At 39.6% G+C, this 22,487-nt stretch overlaps 1 protein-coding gene across 10 annotated transcripts in view; it reads left to right on the top strand.

Moving 5' to 3' along the window:
* The window catches only part of LOC130927062 (dedicator of cytokinesis protein 9-like), a 190,816-nt gene that overhangs the window by 74,754 nt on the left and 93,575 nt on the right, over positions 1 to 22,487 (top strand). For 9 of the 10 annotated variants that reach the window (XM_057852572.1, XM_057852568.1, XM_057852577.1 and 6 more), the window contains exon 2: positions 9,408 to 9,524. In XM_057852572.1, the coding sequence (XP_057708555.1) occupies positions 9,408 to 9,524 (117 nt within the window). Of the gene's footprint in view, positions 1 to 6,614; positions 6,996 to 9,407; positions 9,525 to 22,487 lie in introns of those variants that run through there. The other variant, XM_057852576.1, reaches the window with a different exon arrangement.

Genomic DNA, 22,487 nt, shown 5'->3' with positions numbered 1-22,487 from the left:
CTGAGAGGATTTTTGAACAATTTTAGAACTAATGTACAAAACATTAAAAAAAAAAAAAAAAAAGGGGGGGGGGGTGCATCAATAATCGTTTTATAATCGAATCGGAGCCTCTGAATCATAATCGTAATCGAATCATTAGGTGCCCAAAGATTCTCAGCTCTAGTAAGCAGCAGGCTTGCTTTTTTCCCCTAGTGATTGCCTTCATCTTTTGAGTCATTGAAGCCTAATTGCTGAAACCGTACCATTATCTCCAGCGATCTTGCTCTCATGTATTCACTCTAAAACCACTCTAGCATTTTAATTTTCTCCCCAATTACATTGGAGAATCATTCAAATGTGTCAATGTAGTATTCAGTAAGTAAGAAGTTGTAAATTAGGCATTGCTGTAGATCAGTTTCGCTGTCTTGTTCTTCATGTACAGGCTAATGAAAAGTTGAGAGTGCATATACACCTGCGGTCAAAGGTTTTGAGACACCTTCACTACTCAGTAGGCTGAGGACGGTGTATTTGTAAAACAAATCAAGACGTTGTCCTTCGTAGAACTGTATCTATCACATCCAACAACCTAAAGTGTAGTTAACACTGTTTTGATTAATATTGGTGTCAGATCTCGCCAGGGGCTCATGGGTGGTGGTCTCCAGTTGCTAAGCGGCAGCAAGAGGTGGGCTGTGTTTCTTCTAATGTTCCAGGTTACACCCTGTTTTAGTTTGGCTCACACCAAGATCTCATCAAGCGTTAGTTATGTAAGTTAAGAAATACAAATATGGTCTTGTAAAAGCTGACCGGTATGATTTGCTGGAGGTACCGTGTGTAATGTCTTGTGAAATACAGTATTTTTTTGAGACAATCAAAGACACAGTATCAATACAGAAGCAGCAAAAAGAATCCATGAGATTAATGCATCACATTTTATCATGTACAACAACGGTCAACAGTTTTGAGACACTTTCTCATCTTACTGAATGGTGAAATGTGTCAAAAAACATTTGTGCGCGGTTGTAAGAGAATCAGGAAGCTTTTGAACCATGTGCACCATCCTATTTTCACAACTGCTATCTGTTGAGGAGTTCACCAGACAGACAGTAAAAATGAGGGCAGACGCTGCCTTCTGGTTCATCCGCGACTCCCTCATGCCTCAGGGACACTCCATGAACTGACTACAGTACAGTATATGACACATGGAGGCATTATCTTGTTGAGGCTAAAATTAGCCTCTTAAAGTTGTGTATCCAGGCAGCTGATTCAATTCTGTTTTGCCTACACGCGTGGGGGGAGAGGCTGAGATTATGTTTTGTATCACATAATGTAAACATCTGTTGCAGCCCAGATACAAAAGAAAACACAGTAGGGTAAATTTGTGAAGTGCAGCCAGAAGTGGATATAAAACAGCATGCGCTGTTTAACCGCATTGCTGCTGCTTTCAAGTGAGTCTTGTTGTGAGCCTTTAAACCTAGTCAGAGTTTGAGTCATCACCTGCTTACAACTCTGTCAACAACAAATCCATCCCTTGCAAATGGCATTATTAACCAAGTGCACCAGGGCACAGTTAATTGAGTCAAAACTCATAAAATGCAAAAATAATCAGAAGTAGAAACAAGCCTAGCATGTATTTTTCCCCTTTAATGTTCCAGATTTAATTTAAAATGCCTCCCTTGAGATGAAAAAAAAAAAAAAAAAATTGTGTCCAATTTGTGTCCTTCATTGGTAACACTTTACAATAAGGGTCCCTTAATTAACATTAATAATGCATTTTTAGACAATAAATAATGTTTAAGTAACATAATGATAACTCACAAAATCCATTATTATTATTATTATTATTATTATTATTATATTATTATTATCCATTAGTTAATAGATTAATGAACATTAGTTAATGCATAACCAGACAGTAACTACAACCAGTAACTAATGGTTACGTAGCATTAAAAAAAATGATATAATGCATACTAGTGTGCCGTGAGAGATCGTCAGGTGTGCCGCGAGAAATTTTCAAATATTGCATTTTTTCTTGAATCCAGTAATTGTGTGAATCCGTTGTGAGTGTAAGCCCGTTGGCAACCGACCCTACGCTGCCTCACCGGCAAACCCGGCACCGGGACCCCCAACCCGAGCGCGTCCAGTCACATCCAGCCGCATGCAATCCCCACCAAACACGAGGCTGCCGTGCAGACGAGCGAAGATGCCACGCAGGCGCCAACCCAGGGCCACGGCCCCCACCCAGCCAGTCTCGGGAGGGGGGGGCGCAGTGCTGCCCATCCCTCCTCCCGCAGCCCAGTAAAGGAGCCATCGTCACCCCCCACGGAATCCAGGGTGGTACTCAGGGCCACCCGCGCACCCATCAACCGTGGACGCACCACCAGCCCCAGCCGCACGCCCACCCCCAACCCTGTCTGCCAGCCCAGCCCACGAGCCATTACTAAAGGCTTTTTGGACCCCCTAATGTAAAGTGCACCACATGTAAGTTGAGTAGCAGTTAATATATTAATTAAAGATAGATAAGGGATTATATGAATTATTATGTTACTTAAACATTAATTATTTTCTAAAAATGCATTAACTATTTGAGACCCTTATTGTGAAGTGTTACCCTTTCATTTTTGACACAAATCTGTTACCGGCTCCACTGAATACAACTGCTGACAATCTGATGTAGAGCATTACGGTAGTTTCATCTCATTTTTTAACACTGTTACTTCCTTCATAAACCAAAGCATGCTGATCCAAATCAGGGCCAGTGGCCATTCCAAACATAGTTTTTGGTGTAATCATCACAAAGGTGTTTATCAAGTTTACCCTGACATGCTTGGGTCATTCTCTGTCAGAGCTATAGAAATCTGCCCCCTCCCTTTTTTTTTTTGGTATGAATTCCCAACGAAATTGCATTCATAATGACCACCATTGCTAAATATCTAGATGTAAAATCAATTTTAATTTAGACTATATTGCCTGTCCGGGGGGCCTGTAGGAGCATATGTGACAGTGGAAGGGGAGCAGCTGTTTGAGATCTGACCTGGTCTCACGCCTCGTCTTAAACTGACACCATCTTGAAAAGATAACATCCTCCTCTTTAACGGCCGGCCCCATTCCATGGTGGGTTGGCTAGAGTTGCTTCATATCGGAATGCCCCTGGAGCAGTTGTATCAACAATTAGCGAGACAGAAGCCGGGCGTAATCTCACCTCAGTGCTTGTATGCCGTCGCTGTCTTATCCTCAGTCACGCTTTGGATTCTGGCATGTGCCGTATTTGTTTTTGTGTGTATAAACTTTTTACTTTTAACTTTAAAGTGTAGAGGCAATCCATTCCCAAAGGAAAGCATGGTACTGTAACACAAGTAGAATTGATTCCGGAATTAATATTCTTTGTTTTGATTTTCTTGTTAGTCATGCAAGTGTGAAAACAGAGAAAGAAATTTAAATTAGAAAATATATTGCAGCAATAAGACAAAAGCATAATGTTAAGGTGTTTTAAAGAGCTTTTCAACATGCTTCATCACCAAACACAGTGTAAGAGGAATAAAACACAATAATTAGAGTTCTACAATAAAGCATTCCTGACAAGTGATCGAGTGAAGGATTGGTACAGTCCTGTACTTGACATTCATTTTGGGTGATTTATTGTCATTCTTGGGTGGCCTAGTGGTTAGCAAAAGTGACTCACAGTTCTGAGGTTCCGGCCTTAACCCTGACCATTGGTCTCCGGTTTTTCAGCGAGTTGCCATTGAACTGCATCCCAACGTTGCAGATGTAATGGCTAATTAAAGATGCTCGAGCTTCCACCCAAAATGTTTTGGATTTTGGAGTTCTACGCCATCAAGTTGGCAAGAATGACCTATATTATCATTTCGTATTCACCTTTGGCTAGAAGTAATTGTCAGAATTTTCTCGGAAACAAAGGCCCTCTAACAGCCTTTCAATATATACAGTAAGTTTTCTATAATTTCTAGCCCATTATCTCTCTTTGTTTTTAAACTGATTCATCTTGACAATTGCGGCATGTTTTTTACAAAAAAACGTATCAAGGGTGGCACTTTTTCCATTACAGGGCACCAGTAGATGTGCATTTTCTATTGCTTGGTGTGCAGGTAATAGTCAGCAACTGCATTTTTTTTTTTTAACTGTCCACTTCATTGAGGTTGAACGCATTGCCTAGTGTGCGGCAGGTGTGAATTGCTTTTTGCCCACGTATATTGTGTGATTAGGTGCTTACCCTTGAGTGCCTATAACAAGACTCAGTAGCTGTGTTTTTTTAATTATGAATTCAGATAATTCAGATGGGAAAATCTCCGCTTAACCATTGAGATCTGTTTTAGGAGTATGAAAAAGTATCTGAAACTTTTGGAATTTCTCACATTTCTGCATATAATCACCATCAAATGTGATCTGGTCTTTGTCAAAATCACACAGATTAAAAAAAAGTTTCTGCTTTAAATAAAACCACCCAAACATTTATAAGTTTTCACATTTTAATGAGGATAGTATGCAAACAATGACAGAAGGGGGAAAGTAAGTAAGTGAACATTCACATTTTTGTGGCCCTCCCTTTGGCAGCAATAACTTCAACCAGATGCTTCCTGTAGTTGCAGATCAGTCTGGCACACCAATTAGGACTAATCTTGGCCCATTGTACTCTGAAAAACTGCTGTAGTTCAGTCAGATTCCTTGGATGTCTGGCATGAATCGCTGTCTTTAGGTCATGCCACAGCATCTCAATGGGGTTCAAGTCTGGACTTTGACTTGGCCACTTCAGAATGTGTATTTTGTTCTTCTGAAACCATTCTGAAGTTGATTTACTTCTGTGTTTTGGATCATCGTCTTGTTGTAGCATCCATCCTCTTTTTAGCTTCAACTGTTTGACAGACGGCCTCAGGTTTTCCTTCAAAACATCCTGATGAACTTTTGAATTCATTCTTCCATTAATGATTGCAAGTAATCCAGGCCCTGAGGCAGCAAACAGCCCCAAATCATGATGCTCCCTCCACCATGCTTTACGGTGGGGATGAGGTGTTGATGTTGGTTAGCTGTTCCCTTTTAGCTCTACACATGACGTTGTGTGTTACTCCCAAACAATTCAACTTTGGTTTCATCAGTCTACAAAATCTTTTGCCAAAACGTCTGTTGAGTGTCCAAGTGCCTTTTTGCGAACATTAAACAAGCAACAAAGTTTTTTTTTTTTTTTAAAGACAGCAGTGGCTTCCTCCATAGAGTCCTCCCATGTACACCATTCTTGGCCATAGTTTTACATCTAGTTGATGTGTGCACAGAGATATTGGACTGGGCCAGTGATTTCTGTAAGTCTATAGCAGACACTCTTGGGTTCTTTTTTACCTCTCTGATTATTCTGTGCTGAAATTTTGGCATCATCTTTGGTGGACGGCCACTCCTTGGGAGAGAAGCAACAGTGCCAAACTCTCTCCATTAGTAGAAAACTTTTCTGACTGTCGACTGATGAACATCCAGACTTCGAGAGATGAGAGGTTTTGTATCCTTTCCCAGCTTTATACAAATCAGCAATCCTTGATCGCAGATCTTCAGACGGCTCTTTTGACCGAGCCATGATGCACATCGACAATGCTTCTCATCAAGACAATTCTTACCAAATGTGTGTTTTCTAGCGGGCAGGGGAGCTTTAAACCACTCATCAGTGATTGGGCACCCACCTGACTTAAATTGTTTGATAAAAATTGGTTTCAATTGCTCTTTAAGTCTCCTTAGACAGAGGGTTCACTTACTTATTTCCCCCCTTCTGTCATTGTTTGCATGCTATCTTCATTAAGATATGAAAACCTATAAATGTTTGAGTGGTTTTAGTTCAAGCAGATACTGTTTTTACATCTGTGTGATTTTGACAAAGATCAGATCATATTTGATGGTGATTTTATGCAGAAATGTGAGAAATTCCCAAAGGTTCAGATACTTTTTCATACCACTGTAATTCCCAAAAACATGTTTCTTTAATGTCTATGGATATATTATGGCCTTTTCGTGAATAATTGAAGAGCAAATTCTACATTGTTTCTTTGTTTTTGTTTTTTTGTTTTTAAATTCAGATGTTTCCATTGTCAGTTTTTCATTGCGAAATTTGGGTTTTGGGAGTTTCCAAGGATACTTAAAGCACACCTAGTTTCAGATAACCTTCAGTTCATCTCCACCTAATCAGGACAAACACTACAGCAAAAAGATGGTGAACCTTTTCTAAACAACACACATTAAAGTTGGCAAAAATAAATTCAAGTTGGAATTTTCAGGAAGTTTCACATTCGGAATTGTTTGACTTTGAATTGTTTCACTTGACTTCCTTCTGCAACTCTGAAAGCCTCATTTTGCTTGTGCCTCTGAAATGTAACAACCAGGAGTCTGGCATCTTATCTCTCGTGCTTGTGCAACATCCTCGCTAAATCACAGGATCTGACTCATTCATAGGTGCTGTCACAGGGTAGAGTAATGCTACACAAACAATGTTATATGACGACATCTTATTTCAGCTGTCCCCTGAAAGGCCTTTAGTCAAGCCCCACTACAATGTTTTCTATTAGGAATACATTTCTTTTGCTTTGTCTATGTCAGCCCCCATGTTGCTTTGCAGGTGGATAGCACAGGGTCAGATAGCAATTCTGTATGAGTGTGTCCATGTGTGGGTGGTGTTTAACTCCCCCGGGCAGCACTGTGGAGTGTAGGAGGGGCCATCTCTTCAAGATGGGTGTGAGCCCAGCACTCAGATAGATCAGTCAGTAAAAAAGGAGGGTGTGAGCTCAAGACTGCGAGAGGGAGTGAAACCCCAGAAGTTTATTCCAGCGCAAGGATTCTCCTCTGTTGGATATGCTGGCTAACCACTTCTTTTCGGGATCTTTCTTGGAAATATCTTAGCACAGCTGTTGACAATGCAAGGAAGGGCGAGTAAAACTCCAAAGAAGGAGCTGGTCATTGAAAGTCCACAGCAGTATAAGAGCCTGACTGCAGCGGAGGCTGAGGTAGACTCATTGCCACAGGTGGTGGTAAGGCATTTAAAATTAAAACTCTGACTCTTTTAAAATGATGTGTACTGTGATGTGTTACAGAGGTTAACCACAGTGATGTAAGTCTAAAAGCAGGTGTCATGGGCGTTATTACTAGTTAGACATCTTGGCCATTATATGCATTTGAACTGCATGCTTTTAGTGCTGCGGTAGCACCATAAGAAAAGAAACGTTGAACTCAAGTTTAATGTTATTACTGTGGCCCATAAAGCATTTTTATTTGGCTCAAAAGTCAGTTCATTGGTCCAGTGGTTAGGTCACTCTAGCGTAACGCAGCTGGACTAAGAAGTTTCAAAGAGTCCTGTGATGTCATTTCTGTATTGTATACAGTATGCTGTATTTTTTACCTCATTGCGCATGATAGACATTTGTATATTGTTTTGGCCTGTTTGAAGCATCATGTATTTTAAAGCTCTACTGGCGGCATTTCAAGTGAGCTGAGGGAGTGAGATCATGCTTTCTCGCTCTTGCATGAGGTTTTTTTTGTGCATAGTTCTGTGTGACTGACCTCCTTGGGCTATTGGTGAAGCATGTGAAAAAGTCCACAGGGATATGCATAGAGATAAAAACCAAAATGAACAAAGTTTAGGGTAGGACTTCATCACAGTTAAAACTAGGGTTGTTCCGATCATGTTTTTTTGCTCCCGATCCCGATCGTTTTAGTTTGAGTATCTGCCGATCCCGATATTTTCCGATCCGATTGCTTTTTTTTTGCTCCCGATTCAATTCCAATCATTCCCGATAATTTTTCTCGATCATATACATTTTGGCAATGCATTAAGAAAAAAAAAAGAATAAAACAGACAAATATATACATTCAACATTCAGTACATAAGTACTGTATTTGTTTATTATGACAATAAATCCTCAAGATGGCATTTACATTATTAACATTCTTTCTGTGAGAGGGATCCACAGATAGAAAAACTTGTAATTCTTAAAGGATAAATGTGACTTTGTATATTGTGACTAAATATTGCCATCTAGTGTATTTGTTGAGCTTTCGGTAAATGATACTGTAGCCATTTAACTTCTGCCCAAATGCATGATGGGAAGTGCAACCATGTCTGTGCGTCGTGGTACCAATTGCTATATCTTCTCTGCGTTGGGAAATAACATAGGGTGTTAAGAAAAAGATCAACTACTACCTTGCTTCCCCACATTGCTTCCCACGATTATTCTAATCGTTGGGAGAGGGATGGTAAGGCTTTAGCCATTTAAAATAAGGCTCCAAAAGCTGCCAAAATTCACTCTACTCATTTTACGCTGCCTTTTAGCTCCATATACTGTATGGGTAAAACAACGCCATTATAGATTGAACCCGACAATGCGTGAGTGGGTCGTGCAGCGCATGCGTTAATTGCATTAAATATTGTAACGTGATAAATATAAAAAATATTAATTCTCGCCGTTAACGCAATAAATTTGATAACCCTACCTTAAGCTTAAACTAAAGACTCTGAAAGAGTGTAACACATTATGTCTGTAACGTTGAATACAATTAGAAAACGATTTAATTAAAAATATATATGTATTTAAAAAAGGCATGTCCGATATTTATTTTGCCGATTCCGATACTTTGAAAATGACGTGATCGGACCCGATCGATCGGCATTCCGATCTCTAGTTAAAACTATAAAGGAGGTTGATAAAAAAGCTACTTTTCTAAATCTATTTTCTTCCGGCTGGGGTCATTGGGTCGGCAGCCTTTCCTCTCCTCATCCTCTCCATCTAGCTTTTTTTTTTTTTTTTTTTTTTTTTTTTTTTTTTTGCCCAGATATTTTTCGGTCATCAACACATTTGCAAGCTCAGTACAGTACTTGGTAGTGGATCGTTTCACTTAACTTACCTTTGTGCAGTTGGTATGTGATCAATTTTAATGCCCAAGTCAAAATCACCCCTGGGTTGACTGAAAATCAGTTCAGAGTGTTCTCTGCCAGACATTTCAGCCATCTCACACTTTAATCTATCTTAAAAAAAAGTGCATCGTTTTAATTTTTGCTCTAATTGTGTGTACAGATTGTTGGCATCTGTATTCAAGTGAGATGTTGCAAACTGACAGAGATTTTGCAAAAACACATTTTCTAATTTGGTGTTTTTATGACGAGGATGGGGAAACATCAGGGTTTCATTTCAAGAGGCTTGGGATGTGGTGACCGCAAAGGCAAATAATGCTTATTATTCACATCTTGTTCTCACATCACTCATCTCTTGAAATAATTTCTGACCCTTCTTAGCACACTGGGTGTGTCTTTCCAAGAAAAACACCAGGATCCATAAAAATGGCTTTTCTTTATTGATGCATCATCCTTTCTGTTCCTACACTCTTCCATTTACCCTGAAGTGTTTATGTTTATGTTTGATTCAATGTGTGATTTGTCTGTTTTCCAGGTAAAGCCTAAGGTGATCGAACCCCTGGACTATGAAAATGTTCTGGTGCAAAGGAAGACTCAGATCCTCAGCGATGTCCTCAGGGATATGCTGCAGTTCCCACTGGAGGACTTTGAGGTGAGTTCCAAACTTGCAAACTTTATGCTGTCAGATTTGCGAGAAAAGTTCCAGCTAAGGCAGATAGTGTCATTTGTATTTAACTAAGGGAGTTGTACTTAGGCTTTGATTTACCCTTCCCTCATATTACCAAATATTAATGTTACTAAGGCTTTAGATTAATATATCCAATGATTAATTCGTAATGTTTTATGGCGCACTTATCACGCAGTGTCTGAATTGAATTTACATGGCGAATGTGCCCAAGTTATCCCGCTGTTATTTTCATAACGCTAGCATGTTTTCTCTGTTTGTTTGGCTTCTGCAAGTCTTTTCCTCTGGGCCAATGTTGTGAGTACAGGGTGGGGTCACCCGGAGCGGATTTTCCTTTGTTTACGTCCTTCCACGCTGTAGCAAGAGGGAGGTCATGGGTCATCAGTTTAATTGGCTCATTCTGTCCCTTATGTTGTGACAGAGCGAGCGTTATCTGCAGCCACATTGTGCAGGACGTTGGCTTCCTCCAGGGTTCCACATCAAGGCAGGAACATTTAATGGAAACCTGGTTCTGTGCTTTTACCTCCGGAAATTGGACTGTGTGTGCGGACCAATTGTGCACAAAGACTATATGACCTTGCCACGTTATCAAATGGTCAAATGGTAGCGTTTCAGTTTTATTTTCACAGCTGTCCGCTATGAGAGAAGGACATCTTTGTAACCACTGACCATGACTTTTGCACTTAATTTGACTGTGCACTCATTTTTCAGTTTAATCACAATGAGTACTATAGGGAGGCTCTTTCAATTCGACGGGTTTCCCTTTGAGAGTCAGCTGACCATACAGGAATGACAATTGGCCTTGGTGTATTGTTTAATAATCAGGACACTACCTTACACTACACACACAAAAAAATCAAATTAAATATTATCCAAGTCTATCCGTCTCTGCTTCGATTCCCTTGCTAAATCTATGAAATTGATTGTAGTTATACCAAAGAAGCAGTACGGCCAAACTTAATATACGAAACAGTTGGTAGCTCGAGTTGTCCTAGGACCGAAGGATCAGCGGTTCTATTCCTGGCTATGACTGCTCACTTTCAGAGTGTCCTTGTGCAAGATACTGAACCGTAGTTTGCCCCCAGTGGGTTGGCAGTGCCTTGCGTGGCAGCAGCAGCATTGGTATATGAATGTGTGCGTGAATTGGGGTAATGGAAGATAAAAAAGTAAACACTAGGAGTGTCCCGATCTGATCACGTGATCGGAAATCAGGCCGATCGTACCATTTTTCAGAGGATCGGAATTGCATGAAAATGATCAGGTTTTAATTTTTAAAAAATATATATTTATTAGGGGTGTAACGGTAAACAAAAATCTCGGTTCGGTACGTACCTCGGTTTTGAGGTCACTGTTTGGTACATTTTCGGTACAGTAAGAAAACTAAATACAAAATATAAATGTATAAACACCTTTGTGCTTTCAACAATAGGAACATTTGCCTATACAAAGCTAGAATTCTGCTCAAAAATAGCGGGTATTTAAAGATAATCCAGACAATTTGCCTTTCAGACCCCGCGTATTGGTCAGCTTTCTTTCTGATAGAAAGAAGAAAAAAGAAGTCCTGTGCTAAAGAGGAAAGCAATCCCAATGACAAAGATTTTAACATGTATTTTACAAATGAAATGCCTCACTTAATCATTTTTTCCCTTATGAACAGTTTTCAAAAGCTTTATTGGTGGATCAAGTTAAAGCGCCACACAGAAATTAATAAATTTAATTGTGTAAGCAGGATCTGTCTATTATTCTTATTATTTAATTACAGGTGTTTTAGCTCATTTCAATGTATTTTATTTAAATGGGCTATTATTTATTTTAATTATGAGTTTATATTTTACAAATGTGATGTAGTATTCATTTATATTGTATATTTTATGTTGTATAACTTTAGTTCCTATGTGAATATTAGTTCCTACTTGGTTTGTTGTGGTAGGAGGGTTTTGTATTGAACACGGGGCCGTGTTGGTTATTATTATAGCAGAGAAGACACCAGTAAATCAACAAAGACAAGTCAACTGTGCCCCGATCTACCACTCAAGAGATCTGATGGACTCAAAAAGTGGGTTACGATTGCATATTAGTTTGAAAATTGACCGGATCCACTGTATTTTTACACGAGTGACTTCCGGTCTGCCCGATCCTAGCTACCGGTAGTAGAGGCGTGCGAAATTTCCGATTCTTAGATTATTCGCGATTCGGCCGTGGAAGATTCGAGAACGATTCACAAATATCCAAATTCCGATTATTGAATTATACCAGGTAAAGCGGAAGTAAAACACAGTCAGCGCGGTCTTTGGGACGCAATGAGGAACGGACCGAGAGTAAATATCATGTTCAACTCATGCCGCTAGATAAAAAAACAATCATACCTGACTGCGGCCGACAGCTGCTACAAACAACGCCCAGTTGCTCGTTGCTACAAACATACGGCTACAGTAGATATCATATATATGTAGAACTAAATGCAAAATGACGGAGGACGTCGGTGTTAAACATGTATTATTGAACAGAGATGCGAAATGACAGACTTTCCGGCGTAAGTAAACAGCCGCCATCTTAGAGCAGTAGACCTCTGTAGAAGGCGCTGTTGTAGCGAACCTAATTAACTTTTTATCTAAAATACTCCTAAATCGGTAGAAACTTGTCTTGAATCTATCTTTTAATGATGAAATAGTTTTAAAACTTAAAAAGTAGACAGAAGGGAAATTATGGAATAATGGGAGTAATTTTTTATATTTGTTTACTGTTGTATGTTAACTTGATCTGAAATAGTTTAGCCTGAGAGGATTTTTAAACAATTTTAGAACTAATGTACAAAACATTAAAAAAAAAAAAAAAAGGAAGGGGGTGCATCAATAATCATTTCATAATCGAATCGGAGCCTCTAAATCGTAATCGTAATCGAATCGTTAGGTGCCCAAAGATTCCCAGCTCTACCCAGTAGTAGTATTGACGCAGGAGGGTCGCGTCTCGTGTCAAATAATAAGCTCTGCCGTTCTTTTCGCGTGCGTCATGTTGAGCCGCTTCTGGGACGCGTCTAACACGCGGCCGCACTGCGGCCAGTGTGTATTGGCTGATTGACTTTAACGCCCGCGTTTCACTGCTTTCTCGCGGCGGCCACATTGTCGCGCCGTTGACGTTTCTGGGTTGTACTGTCCTACTGTGTTGGTCCTCATTATAGTAGAGAAGACGGAGTAAATATAATCTACACAAAGAAACTGTAACCCGATCGATTCACAGCCTCGAAAACTAAGGGTTACGTCAGAAACTCGTTCGGTACGCCTCCGTTCCGAACCGAGCACCACGTACCGAAACTGTTCAATACAAATACATGTACCGTTACACCCTTAATATTTATGGTTTTTCTGCTTCATGCTCATACAGCCTCTCACTCTCCCTCCTGCTGCTTTTCTTGGTCGGGCAGTGCACTGGAGTTGCTTGTTAAAGTTGACGATGATTGACAGGCGTTTAAGCTTTGATCTTGCCAGAGAAGCTTGGGGGCGCTACCTTCAAAGACATCGAATGTGTCAATCATGGTTTAGCTTGTTAAACACTGGTAGTGTGCTGTGGCAGCTAATTGTGTGTGTGTGTATGTGAGGGCTGTTCTTAACAGCGTGAGCGGATTTGAGTAGACTCAATCAATAAGGCATTTAATTAAGACAAACATTTTTCTACATTATTCTTGTTAAAAAATAATTAACGTATGAAGGTGGCACGGTGTGACATCAACATTTTAAAACTTTTTTTTTAACAACACTTTTTTGGGTATTGGATCAGGACTTGGCAGACTCTCAAAATCAGGGGGACTCAGATTCGGACTTGGGTGCAATAATATGTGAATGGGCCATCCCTAGTAAAAATGTGTATGTAATGTGCTATGTATATACCGTATTTTCATACGTGGAGTTTAAGGGGGCCAGGCCCTCCCTGGTGGCATATAATTGCATATAATTGACTTTCCCATATATGATTTTAAAATTAAGAGTTTTCCGGTAAAATATTGTCAGTAAAACTTGTAAAGTAATAAAGCAACAAAAATGAATTAAAAGAACCAAAAAAAAGATATTATATAATGGGTCAAAATTATTTTTCAAACATATCATGTGACTGGCACATTATATACGGTTCATTTGCTTTGCTTAGCCAAAACCACCCAAGGACAAAAGAGGCAAGATATACGTAATTTTTTCAAACCTAAGCTTTCAAAAGCGACAACAACAACTACAGAGCAATTACCAAGGATTGAAAAACACCAGAGAGCCCCATGAAAATGGTGGAATGGAGATTTTTTTTTTTTTTTTTTGACGGATGCGCCATGTTTTAAAACCTCGTAGATAACTACATCACCAAAACACAGAAATCAAGCAAATCAGTGCAGCGCAGTGGCTCCGCCCAGGGGGTACAATTTTTGACAGGGGTAATTACATTGGCATGACACCGGCGGGCGTACCATATTCAATGGATGACTATCTTAGCGAAAAGTATAGCTTTCCTAAGCAGCCTGTTTTAGAACCCCCTCAAGAATGATGGGAAACAAAAAAAACGCTCATTTTCAACGTATTACTATAAATATTCTTGTAAGTTAAATTTTTTTTACTGACACCGCGTTTCGGGGTCATCAACATGTTGTTTGCCCCCCTGTCCCAAAAGTCAAACTCCGCCTGTGCGTATTTTATGCATTAAAAGGCGCACCTTATATACTGTAGATCAATAGTGGCTAATCATGGCATGACATTCCCTTTAGCGCAACTTCATTTAGTGGATGCATAACGCAACACTAACCACTACTACTACAGCCCCTTAACTCATTCACTCCCAGCCATTTTCACCGGAGCAAGGCCCTTCGCTCCTGGCCGTTTTACTGGATTTTGACTGATTTTGCAAGGCCCACAGAAAGTTCTGTTATCTTGCTATATAAACATGGAACTCACCAAAAGAAAGATTAGACTCTCTTCTTTCAGCAGGAAAAAAGTAAGTTCATATCTTTTTTCATACTTTAGAAATCAGCATTAGAAAATAGCTTAGTTTGAGCAATTTTCCAATTTCTGTTAAAAAAACATAGGAATTGAGCTTTTTGTGAAAGCATATATTTCAAACATAACTTTGACTTTAACACAGCTATATTTTGCTTTAGTTACATCCCAAACATCTGAATAATGTTATCCTTTTACAAAATAACATAAACAACAAGACAAATAGAGCTTGTAAAAAAGTAACAATTTATTTACCGGTACACATAACTGAGAAATGACACTGTTGTCGCCGCGACAGCCGAGTAAACTTTTCCCTCATCGCCGGCTGTCTCATAAAGATGGGGGTTTTTTTTGAGTCTCTGCGGGGTTTGCTCTCCGAGCAGCACGGACTCAACGGCATCGTCCGTTATACTGGTGGTCCCGGTCGTTCTGCTCGGTCGTCCAGCGCCTGGCATCCCGGGCGTCCTCTAGGTTGTTCTCCATTCTGTCGTCTTTCGCCGGCGCCCCGGTCGTTCGTTGCCGTTGAATCGGGTTGCGGGTCTTACCAAATGCGCTACTGACATCCAGTGGCCAGTTTTATTGCTTTAAAATGGATTTGCAGCTTTGTGCTTTGGAGCTAAATTGAATAAGAACCCACAGATGTCTCTTGTAAAAATAAATAAATAAAATAAATAAATAAATAAATTTTAAAGAACGTAAAAGACGTATAAATACGTCTTTGGGTCACTGAGACAATTTAAAATTGTATACGTCTTGGGGAGCAAGTGAGTTAATAATGCAGAGCACCTTTTATATAAAAACAGTTTTAAAACAGGCTATTCATTGAGTGCGCCTTATAGTGTGGAAAATACAGTACTCACCATTTACCATTTAAACACCACAATTACAGATGTCCTATATCCCAAATTGGAATAACATTAAAAGTCAGTTATGGAATTAAATTTGTCTGTGGAGTTGAGCCTTGAGATACAAGTTTAACAAGTCCTCTAACCCTACTTATAACCTAAAACACCGCTATCTGAAGTACTCTTTCCCTGCTTAAGTGTAAATGAAGTGTGAAAATTCCTAACAAAATCTTTTGGCGTGCAAGGTGGGGGGATTGTGTTTATTATATTTTATTTTTTTAAGAACGAAAATACGAGTCTAAATTCCTTAGAGAACAGTATGTGAATCATGACGAATTAATTGCAGCACTTCCGCATGTGTGACTTGATCCTGCAAACATTAATTAATAAGGTTTGCACAACTATAAGATGAAGACTGTATGCCTCCCTCTGACGATTTTCATAGTGTCTGTCAAAAACAAACAAACAAAAAAACAACAACAAAAATGTCACTTGTATTCCAAGTCACTTCTGTACTTAAAATCAGTGTGATTGGTGCAGACACTTTTTCCATTACCACAAGCCTGGCAGCTAGACTCCCAGTAACAGCAATGCAGCCCTGAATCTATTCTTTTCATGTATCGTGTTCTCCCCTGCTGCGAAGGGATAGTAGCTATATACAAGTGTTTCATTGTCAGTGCCTGACAGGTGAATCTGACTTTTAGGGGAAGGAAGCCCAATGATTGAACATGGCATCTGCTCCTGCCTCTTTAGATGCTGCTAAAGTTTTAGAAACCTTTCGGCATGCAATGTGTATTCACATCTCAACAGGGTTTGGTTAGAAGAAAAAAGGTACAGTTGGGGGTAAAGTGAAAGCCAAAACAAGCAGAAAGAGCTCCTGTGTCAGTGAGTTATTATTGTCGAAAGTCCAGCATTCATCTATGCCTTCTTAACTGAATTTCTATCAAATATCTCTTCTATTTCATCCCTGCTGGTGCATTAGGTCAAATGTTGGTGCTGTCCTTCTTTGAGACAATGTTTATACTCGCCATCTGGTTTGCATTTAGAAGATGTTGGCATAGTGCACTTTTGTGCTGGTTTCTCCACACTCTCTCGATGAATCTGAAAGTGTTTGTGCAAGATTATCAACCTTTTTCCTTATTCAGTTTGAAGTCTGTTCCAAGTCCATCCATCAGAATGAAACAGTATTGGGTTTTATGGTTTCCAAAACAAAGCGTCATTTGGGCGTTACTACCTTTTTCCCTCCCTTCCCCTAACTCAAGGGATTTTCACTGCTGGTTTCTCCTAATCCCACAGCATTTGAGGCCCTACCCCTTAAAAACAGCATGTGCAAAGTGCAGATCTCAAAGCATCCCATGAAGAGTGAACGGCATTTAAATTTAGTTGACTGGTCGTGTACAGTACTGATTTTCGGACTCAAAATTGCAGATGTTGCCTATTTCCTATTCAAATACATGGACAGAATGTGCGTCAATGACAAATCAAGCATCACCCCACATTGCGCAATTCCTTACTAATACCCCTTTCCCACTGGCCCAAAAACCCATGTCAGCCCACTAACAATCGGCTTTTGGTGGCAGTGGGAAAGATGCAGCGACCCGCCTCGACCCGTGTCAATCAACCTGCCAAGCGACCCACGTTAAAATCACCTCAGCTCTGATCGTCATGCAGTGTGAAAGCAAAACCCCGGGTCAACAGTCAACACCCTAATCTACGTGGTGACGTAGGCTCTTACGTGATGCGTCATAACAACGTGCCAGTCACCTCCCATTTAACACGCCCCACAACCGTAGTTACGTCGATGCTCATAACAAAGCTAGTAGAAGAAGAAGAATTCACGTCGCCTACGTTGCCTCGGCACAAGCAGAGTGTTGATCCTTTGCTGCATTTCGATCATTTTGAGGGCAGTAAAAAGCATGAAAACAGAGAACACAAACGGAAAGGAGGCTTACAGTTTGCTTTGCATTGTTTACTTCCTTGAACTGAATGAATTCGGTCGCACTTGTCGACGCGCATTTTAGCGTGGTGACGTCACGTAACCTTACGCACGGATGAGGAGGGGTGGGGGGTTAGACGGGTGGGAAAAAAAAAAAAAGACACGGCTTTTTTTTGTCAATGGGAAAGGTGCCAAATGCCAATTTTCTAGTGGGTTGCATCGGCTTGGAAAAAATGCGCGTTGACCCACTAGTGTAGGGTGACCAAACGTCCTCTTTTGCCCGGACAAGTCCTACTTTCACGCAGTATCCTCGTTGTCCGGGCGGGTTTTATAAATTCATAAAAATGTCTGGTTTTTATGATTTTTTTTTACGGGACCAACTTGAAGAGAATTTCTCCGGCCGCTAGGGGGCAGCACTTGCCTGTGTTGACGTTGCTCCTACTAGTAGGGGCGGGAGAAGGAGTAGATCTTCTTCTTTTTTGTTGGCAGTTCACTCTTTGTTTCATGGGGAATTACCACCATCTACTGACGGTTTGGCGAGAGCTCAGACTACAGTAAGGAGTTCAATAAGAAGTTCTAAAAGACGTGGCTCCATACACCTTTCTGTAAGTTTCTCCTTTTAATGTCGATCACGTGTCTTCTGTTGTACATAGGGTTATTTGTGTACACAGAGATGCAGTATATTGTATGAGTCTTGTAATTGTTCTGCGTTAGTTAGTGGTTGAATGCTAGTATAGCTAAATAGCTGTGTTGCTTATGAGTTTTTTTTTTTTACGATAAATACGTATATAATGGCAACTGTTGACTTCTGTCAGAGATTTGTACTGGTGTAATCTGTAAAATCCCGTTTGTTGTCTCATCTTTGCACTGCCGATGGTAGTAAACTTTTATAGCAAAGTCTGATTTTGCCTCGGCTCCCGTATTCGCTAATAGGGTAGCAATCAGTGAGCTCAGCTGCGCTAGGCATTATGGGCAATGTAGTTTTGAATTTGAACTGCTGCGTTTGGAAACATGCTGGTTGAATCGCTTGTCAGTTTATTTCAGTTATTGTTTGCGTACAATTTAGAACATTGTATGAGAATAAAAATTGAGTGGGAATAACATTTTGTCAACGACAATTGTTGTGATCGTAATTTTAAAAAATGTTGAGTTGGCACATAGCCAACTGTGTGTGTGTATTAACTGGACTACATTTCTATGAGTCTGCATTATATTATTTTTTTAATAATTATTCTTTTATTTATTTATTTATTTATTTTTTAATTGTTTGATTATTTTCATTAGGAAGAATAAAGCCTGTTGAGTAAAAAAAAAGTGGGAGATATACGCATCTTTGAGTGATCTTCGAGTAAAATTCAAGTATCTCGAGGCCGGGCCGAGTGTCCTCTTTTTGGGAATTCAAAATATGGTCACCCTACACTAGTGTCAGTGGGAAAGGGGCATAATTGAGTTATGGAGGCTTCTCACTGGCAAGATCTTGTTTGTGACTCTTTTTGTCATGATATAATCTTTTCACTATTAAAATACACTTAAATTTTCCAAAGCTCGCTATTGTATTTCATATTGTGTGATGTACGATGTTGGGCAGACATTGTTCTTCCACCTGGTGAAAGTGGCAAGAATTCCTTGCCGGAACCCCCTGACATGAAGGTCGCTACGGAGCCAGAATTTTGTTTTTCCTTTTTTTGGTCGTCAAACCTCCTAAAAACACTGAAATGCAGATAAAATTGCCTTTGGCACAGTTATTCCTATTTTTTTCAGTGATTTGCAATTTGAAAGTTAACAAAAACAGCAGTAGCCTCAACCTCCATCTCCTAATTTTTCCTCCACATTTCCTAAATGCAAAACCTAAATTTTAACTATTCAGTATATACAGTGGTACCTCTAAATAAGATCGCTTGGACACACTATCTTTTCGACAGCCGACGTAAAATTTGGCTCGCTATTTGTTTCTACATCCGACGACATGCTCGAAATACGACGATTTTTTACAGCGCCGCAGTTTCTTTGTTTTGCCGGAAAACGGACACATGGCTGATTTTCTTGTGAGAACACTGGATCCAAAAAGGTTAGTGCAGGTGGAGAAAAAAAATAGAAAAGATGACGCTTACCATTGAAATTAAGATGTAAATGATAACAAAATATAAGCATGGTGTGTGCATCCATGAACTGGGTGGACAATAGGGCCGTAGAATGTCTATCTCGGGTAGCGGTCCTCCTCCGTTCGCCAGTCTTTATAAGTTAAGGTGTCAATTCTATTGTGGTAACATCACCAAAGAAATGGCCAGCTTCGTCAGGTTTCTAATCATTTGTTAGCCTGGTACACCGGACTCAACGCTGTTCCAGCTATTGAGTCTGGCCACCATTCCCACGGAAACAATTTCCAGGGCGGAGCAAGCCACAGCAAACAGACAGCGGAGTGGACCAATCAGCGACGGGCAGACGTGACGTTAGTAAAATGGCGACCGCAGGACGATGGACTTGCGCGCGGAAGTAAACATACGAAGAGAGCGGAGTTTATTCGACATGGCTAGCGCGAGACAGACTGTTGTCAATGACTCGTGTCGATGTGTTTTTGGTCATTTAAAACTGATTTTACCGTGGATTGGAACATATTCTCGGCTCTGCCGTTCACCATCTGTGCTGCTGAAGAGACGACTTTCGACGCGCAAGAGTGACGTTGCTCGTGAAGAACACGTCACGCAAATAAACGAATCTGATTTGTCGATTGATTTTGTACCTGCTCGAAAAGGCCGTTAATGGGATGGTTTCCAGACTATACTATCAGTGTTTGAAAAATACAGGGAGAATAGTCTGGCAGAGCCAGGCTAATCATTTGTTCCATCAACTTGTGCAACACTGACGCCAGCATCAAAACAGAAAGTAAAATACAACTGCCACATTCGAACCCGATTCGTTACATTATTACAGGTATTTTTATGATTTATATTCATAAGTTATTTGTTTCAGTCTTTGTAATTGATATTTGCAATAGTAACTATCTATGTTTATCTAGATATATATCGATATATATCGATATATATATATATATATAAATATATATATATATATTATAGTGGGGCAAAAAAGTATTTAGTCAGCCCCCAACTGTGCCAGTTCTCCCACTTAAAAAGATGACGGAGGCCTGTAATTTTCTTCATAGGTGTACCTCAACGATGAGAGACAGAATGAGAAAAAAAAAACTCCGGAAAATAAGGGCAACACGGACTTTCAACTCCCCCAAGGATTTCATATATGGTTGAGATCTGGAGGCTGTCAAACGATTAAAATTTTTAATCGAGTTAATTACAGCTTAAAAATTAATTAATCGTGATTAATCGCAATTCAAACCATCTATAAAATATGCCATATTTTTCTGTAAATTATATAGATATTCTGTAAAATAAATTGTTGGAATGGAAAGATAAGACACAAGATGGATATATACATTCAACATACGGTACATAAGGACTGTAGTGGGCATTTCACTCTACTGTCATTTAAATCTGTCTATGCTGTCCTCACTCCGAAGCGTCTACTTTTTCCAAAGCTAGACAGCTAGTGAACGACGCCTTAATAATAAGACTTCTTCCTTTTTCATCTGATTTATTAATAAAATAGCCTCAAACCATTGTCTTCTTTAGACCGTTGTAAAACTACAAAAAAAAAGTACACAAGCATTGCATTAGCAACAATGTTAGCTTAGCACGCTATACAGGTTCACTAAACATAAACAAAAAGCGTCTCATACAAAAAATATAACAGTTCGCTTACTAACATAATATGTACATTCTTTACAACAACCATACTTACGGACAAATCTTGTCCAAGGATCATATAAGCAAAACATTATCAGCCCGAGACGTCGTGCAGCCATATTGAACTGGACTGAAAACAATAAACCATGTCGCAAAGCGACCACAAGAGTTCGCTGTTGGACAGCACAAAAGCCTTGCTGTAAAACTTACCAAAAGGCAGAATACTTTCTGAGCGGGACATGTGCGTTAATTGCGTCAAATATTTTAACGTGATTAATCAAAAAAATTAATTACCGCGCGTTAACGCGATAATTTTGACAGCCCTAATATATATATATATATATATATATATATATGTATATAAACTAGCTATGTGTAATTGCCATTTGTAATAGTACCTGAAGAATTTATTAAGGATTAAGTATAGGTTTGTAGAGGTACCACTGTACTTTAAACAAACCATCACACATAGGATTTTGACAGTTGCCGTCATATTTTTGGGATCATACCACTGTATGCTGGAAGAGAAAGTCATGCCGGAACGGCGTTTGGGCCGTTCTGGCCCACTTTCACCCCTGTACGATGGTGAAAGAACCAAAAGATTCTCAGGGCCCCCAAAAATCTTGTTAAAATGTTTCATAATTTATTGTACATACTGTATATCCTAAAGCCTAGCATCTTTCCTGCTACAAATCTGGCTTGAACATCGGATAGGAAGACTCCAAGTTCACTAATGCGAGCACATTCGGGTGTGTGCCTGAAGTGAGACTTGTTTAAAAACAATTTTGCACTGGAGATTTGCTGGACAGTTATCATAATTGTCATGCTTTAATAATGTTTTAACCATATGTGTTCATTTTGTAATGGAAAAAGTTAATATGATTTTACAGTTGCTCTCATATACAGTAGATATTCACGCTACGTATTATTTTCACTTAGGAAAAGATCAGAGCACTAGCATATGTCTGAATCCCCCACTGGTGCAGAAAGCTCAATTCTTTCAGGCCACTTGGATAAAGCAGAACATTTGCTCCCAGATTAACGTTTCTCACTTAGAGTTTGTATTTATATTTCCCACCACGATCACAGGGATTTAGCGGGGTCGAATCACTTAGTTTTGCAGAATTAATTCTCCCGCAAAGACCCTAGAAAAATATTCATTAGTGAACGTACCCAAAGAATGTCAGATGTTATTACAGCATTGCCTTATCTATTGGTCTGACCATATATTATATTATACATTTATCACATACTGTATTTTAATGTCTTGAAACTAGATTTTTTTTTTTTATTAAGACTAGATCAGTGAAAGCAAGAAAGTGTCTCTACGCATGCCAAGGTGTAGTTATATGGCAGAGCACAATAAGCTTGTTTGCCATGTGCGAAAGACTTTCAGGAGATATTGAAGGTGGTGAAATGCT

The sequence above is a fragment of the Corythoichthys intestinalis genome, chromosome 12 (assembly GCF_030265065.1).
Source record: "Corythoichthys intestinalis isolate RoL2023-P3 chromosome 12, ASM3026506v1, whole genome shotgun sequence".
Lineage (NCBI taxonomy): Eukaryota > Metazoa > Chordata > Actinopteri > Syngnathiformes > Syngnathidae > Corythoichthys > Corythoichthys intestinalis.
Note: the sequence above shows the minus strand (reverse complement) of the source record. Positions and strands in the feature narration are given on the sequence as shown.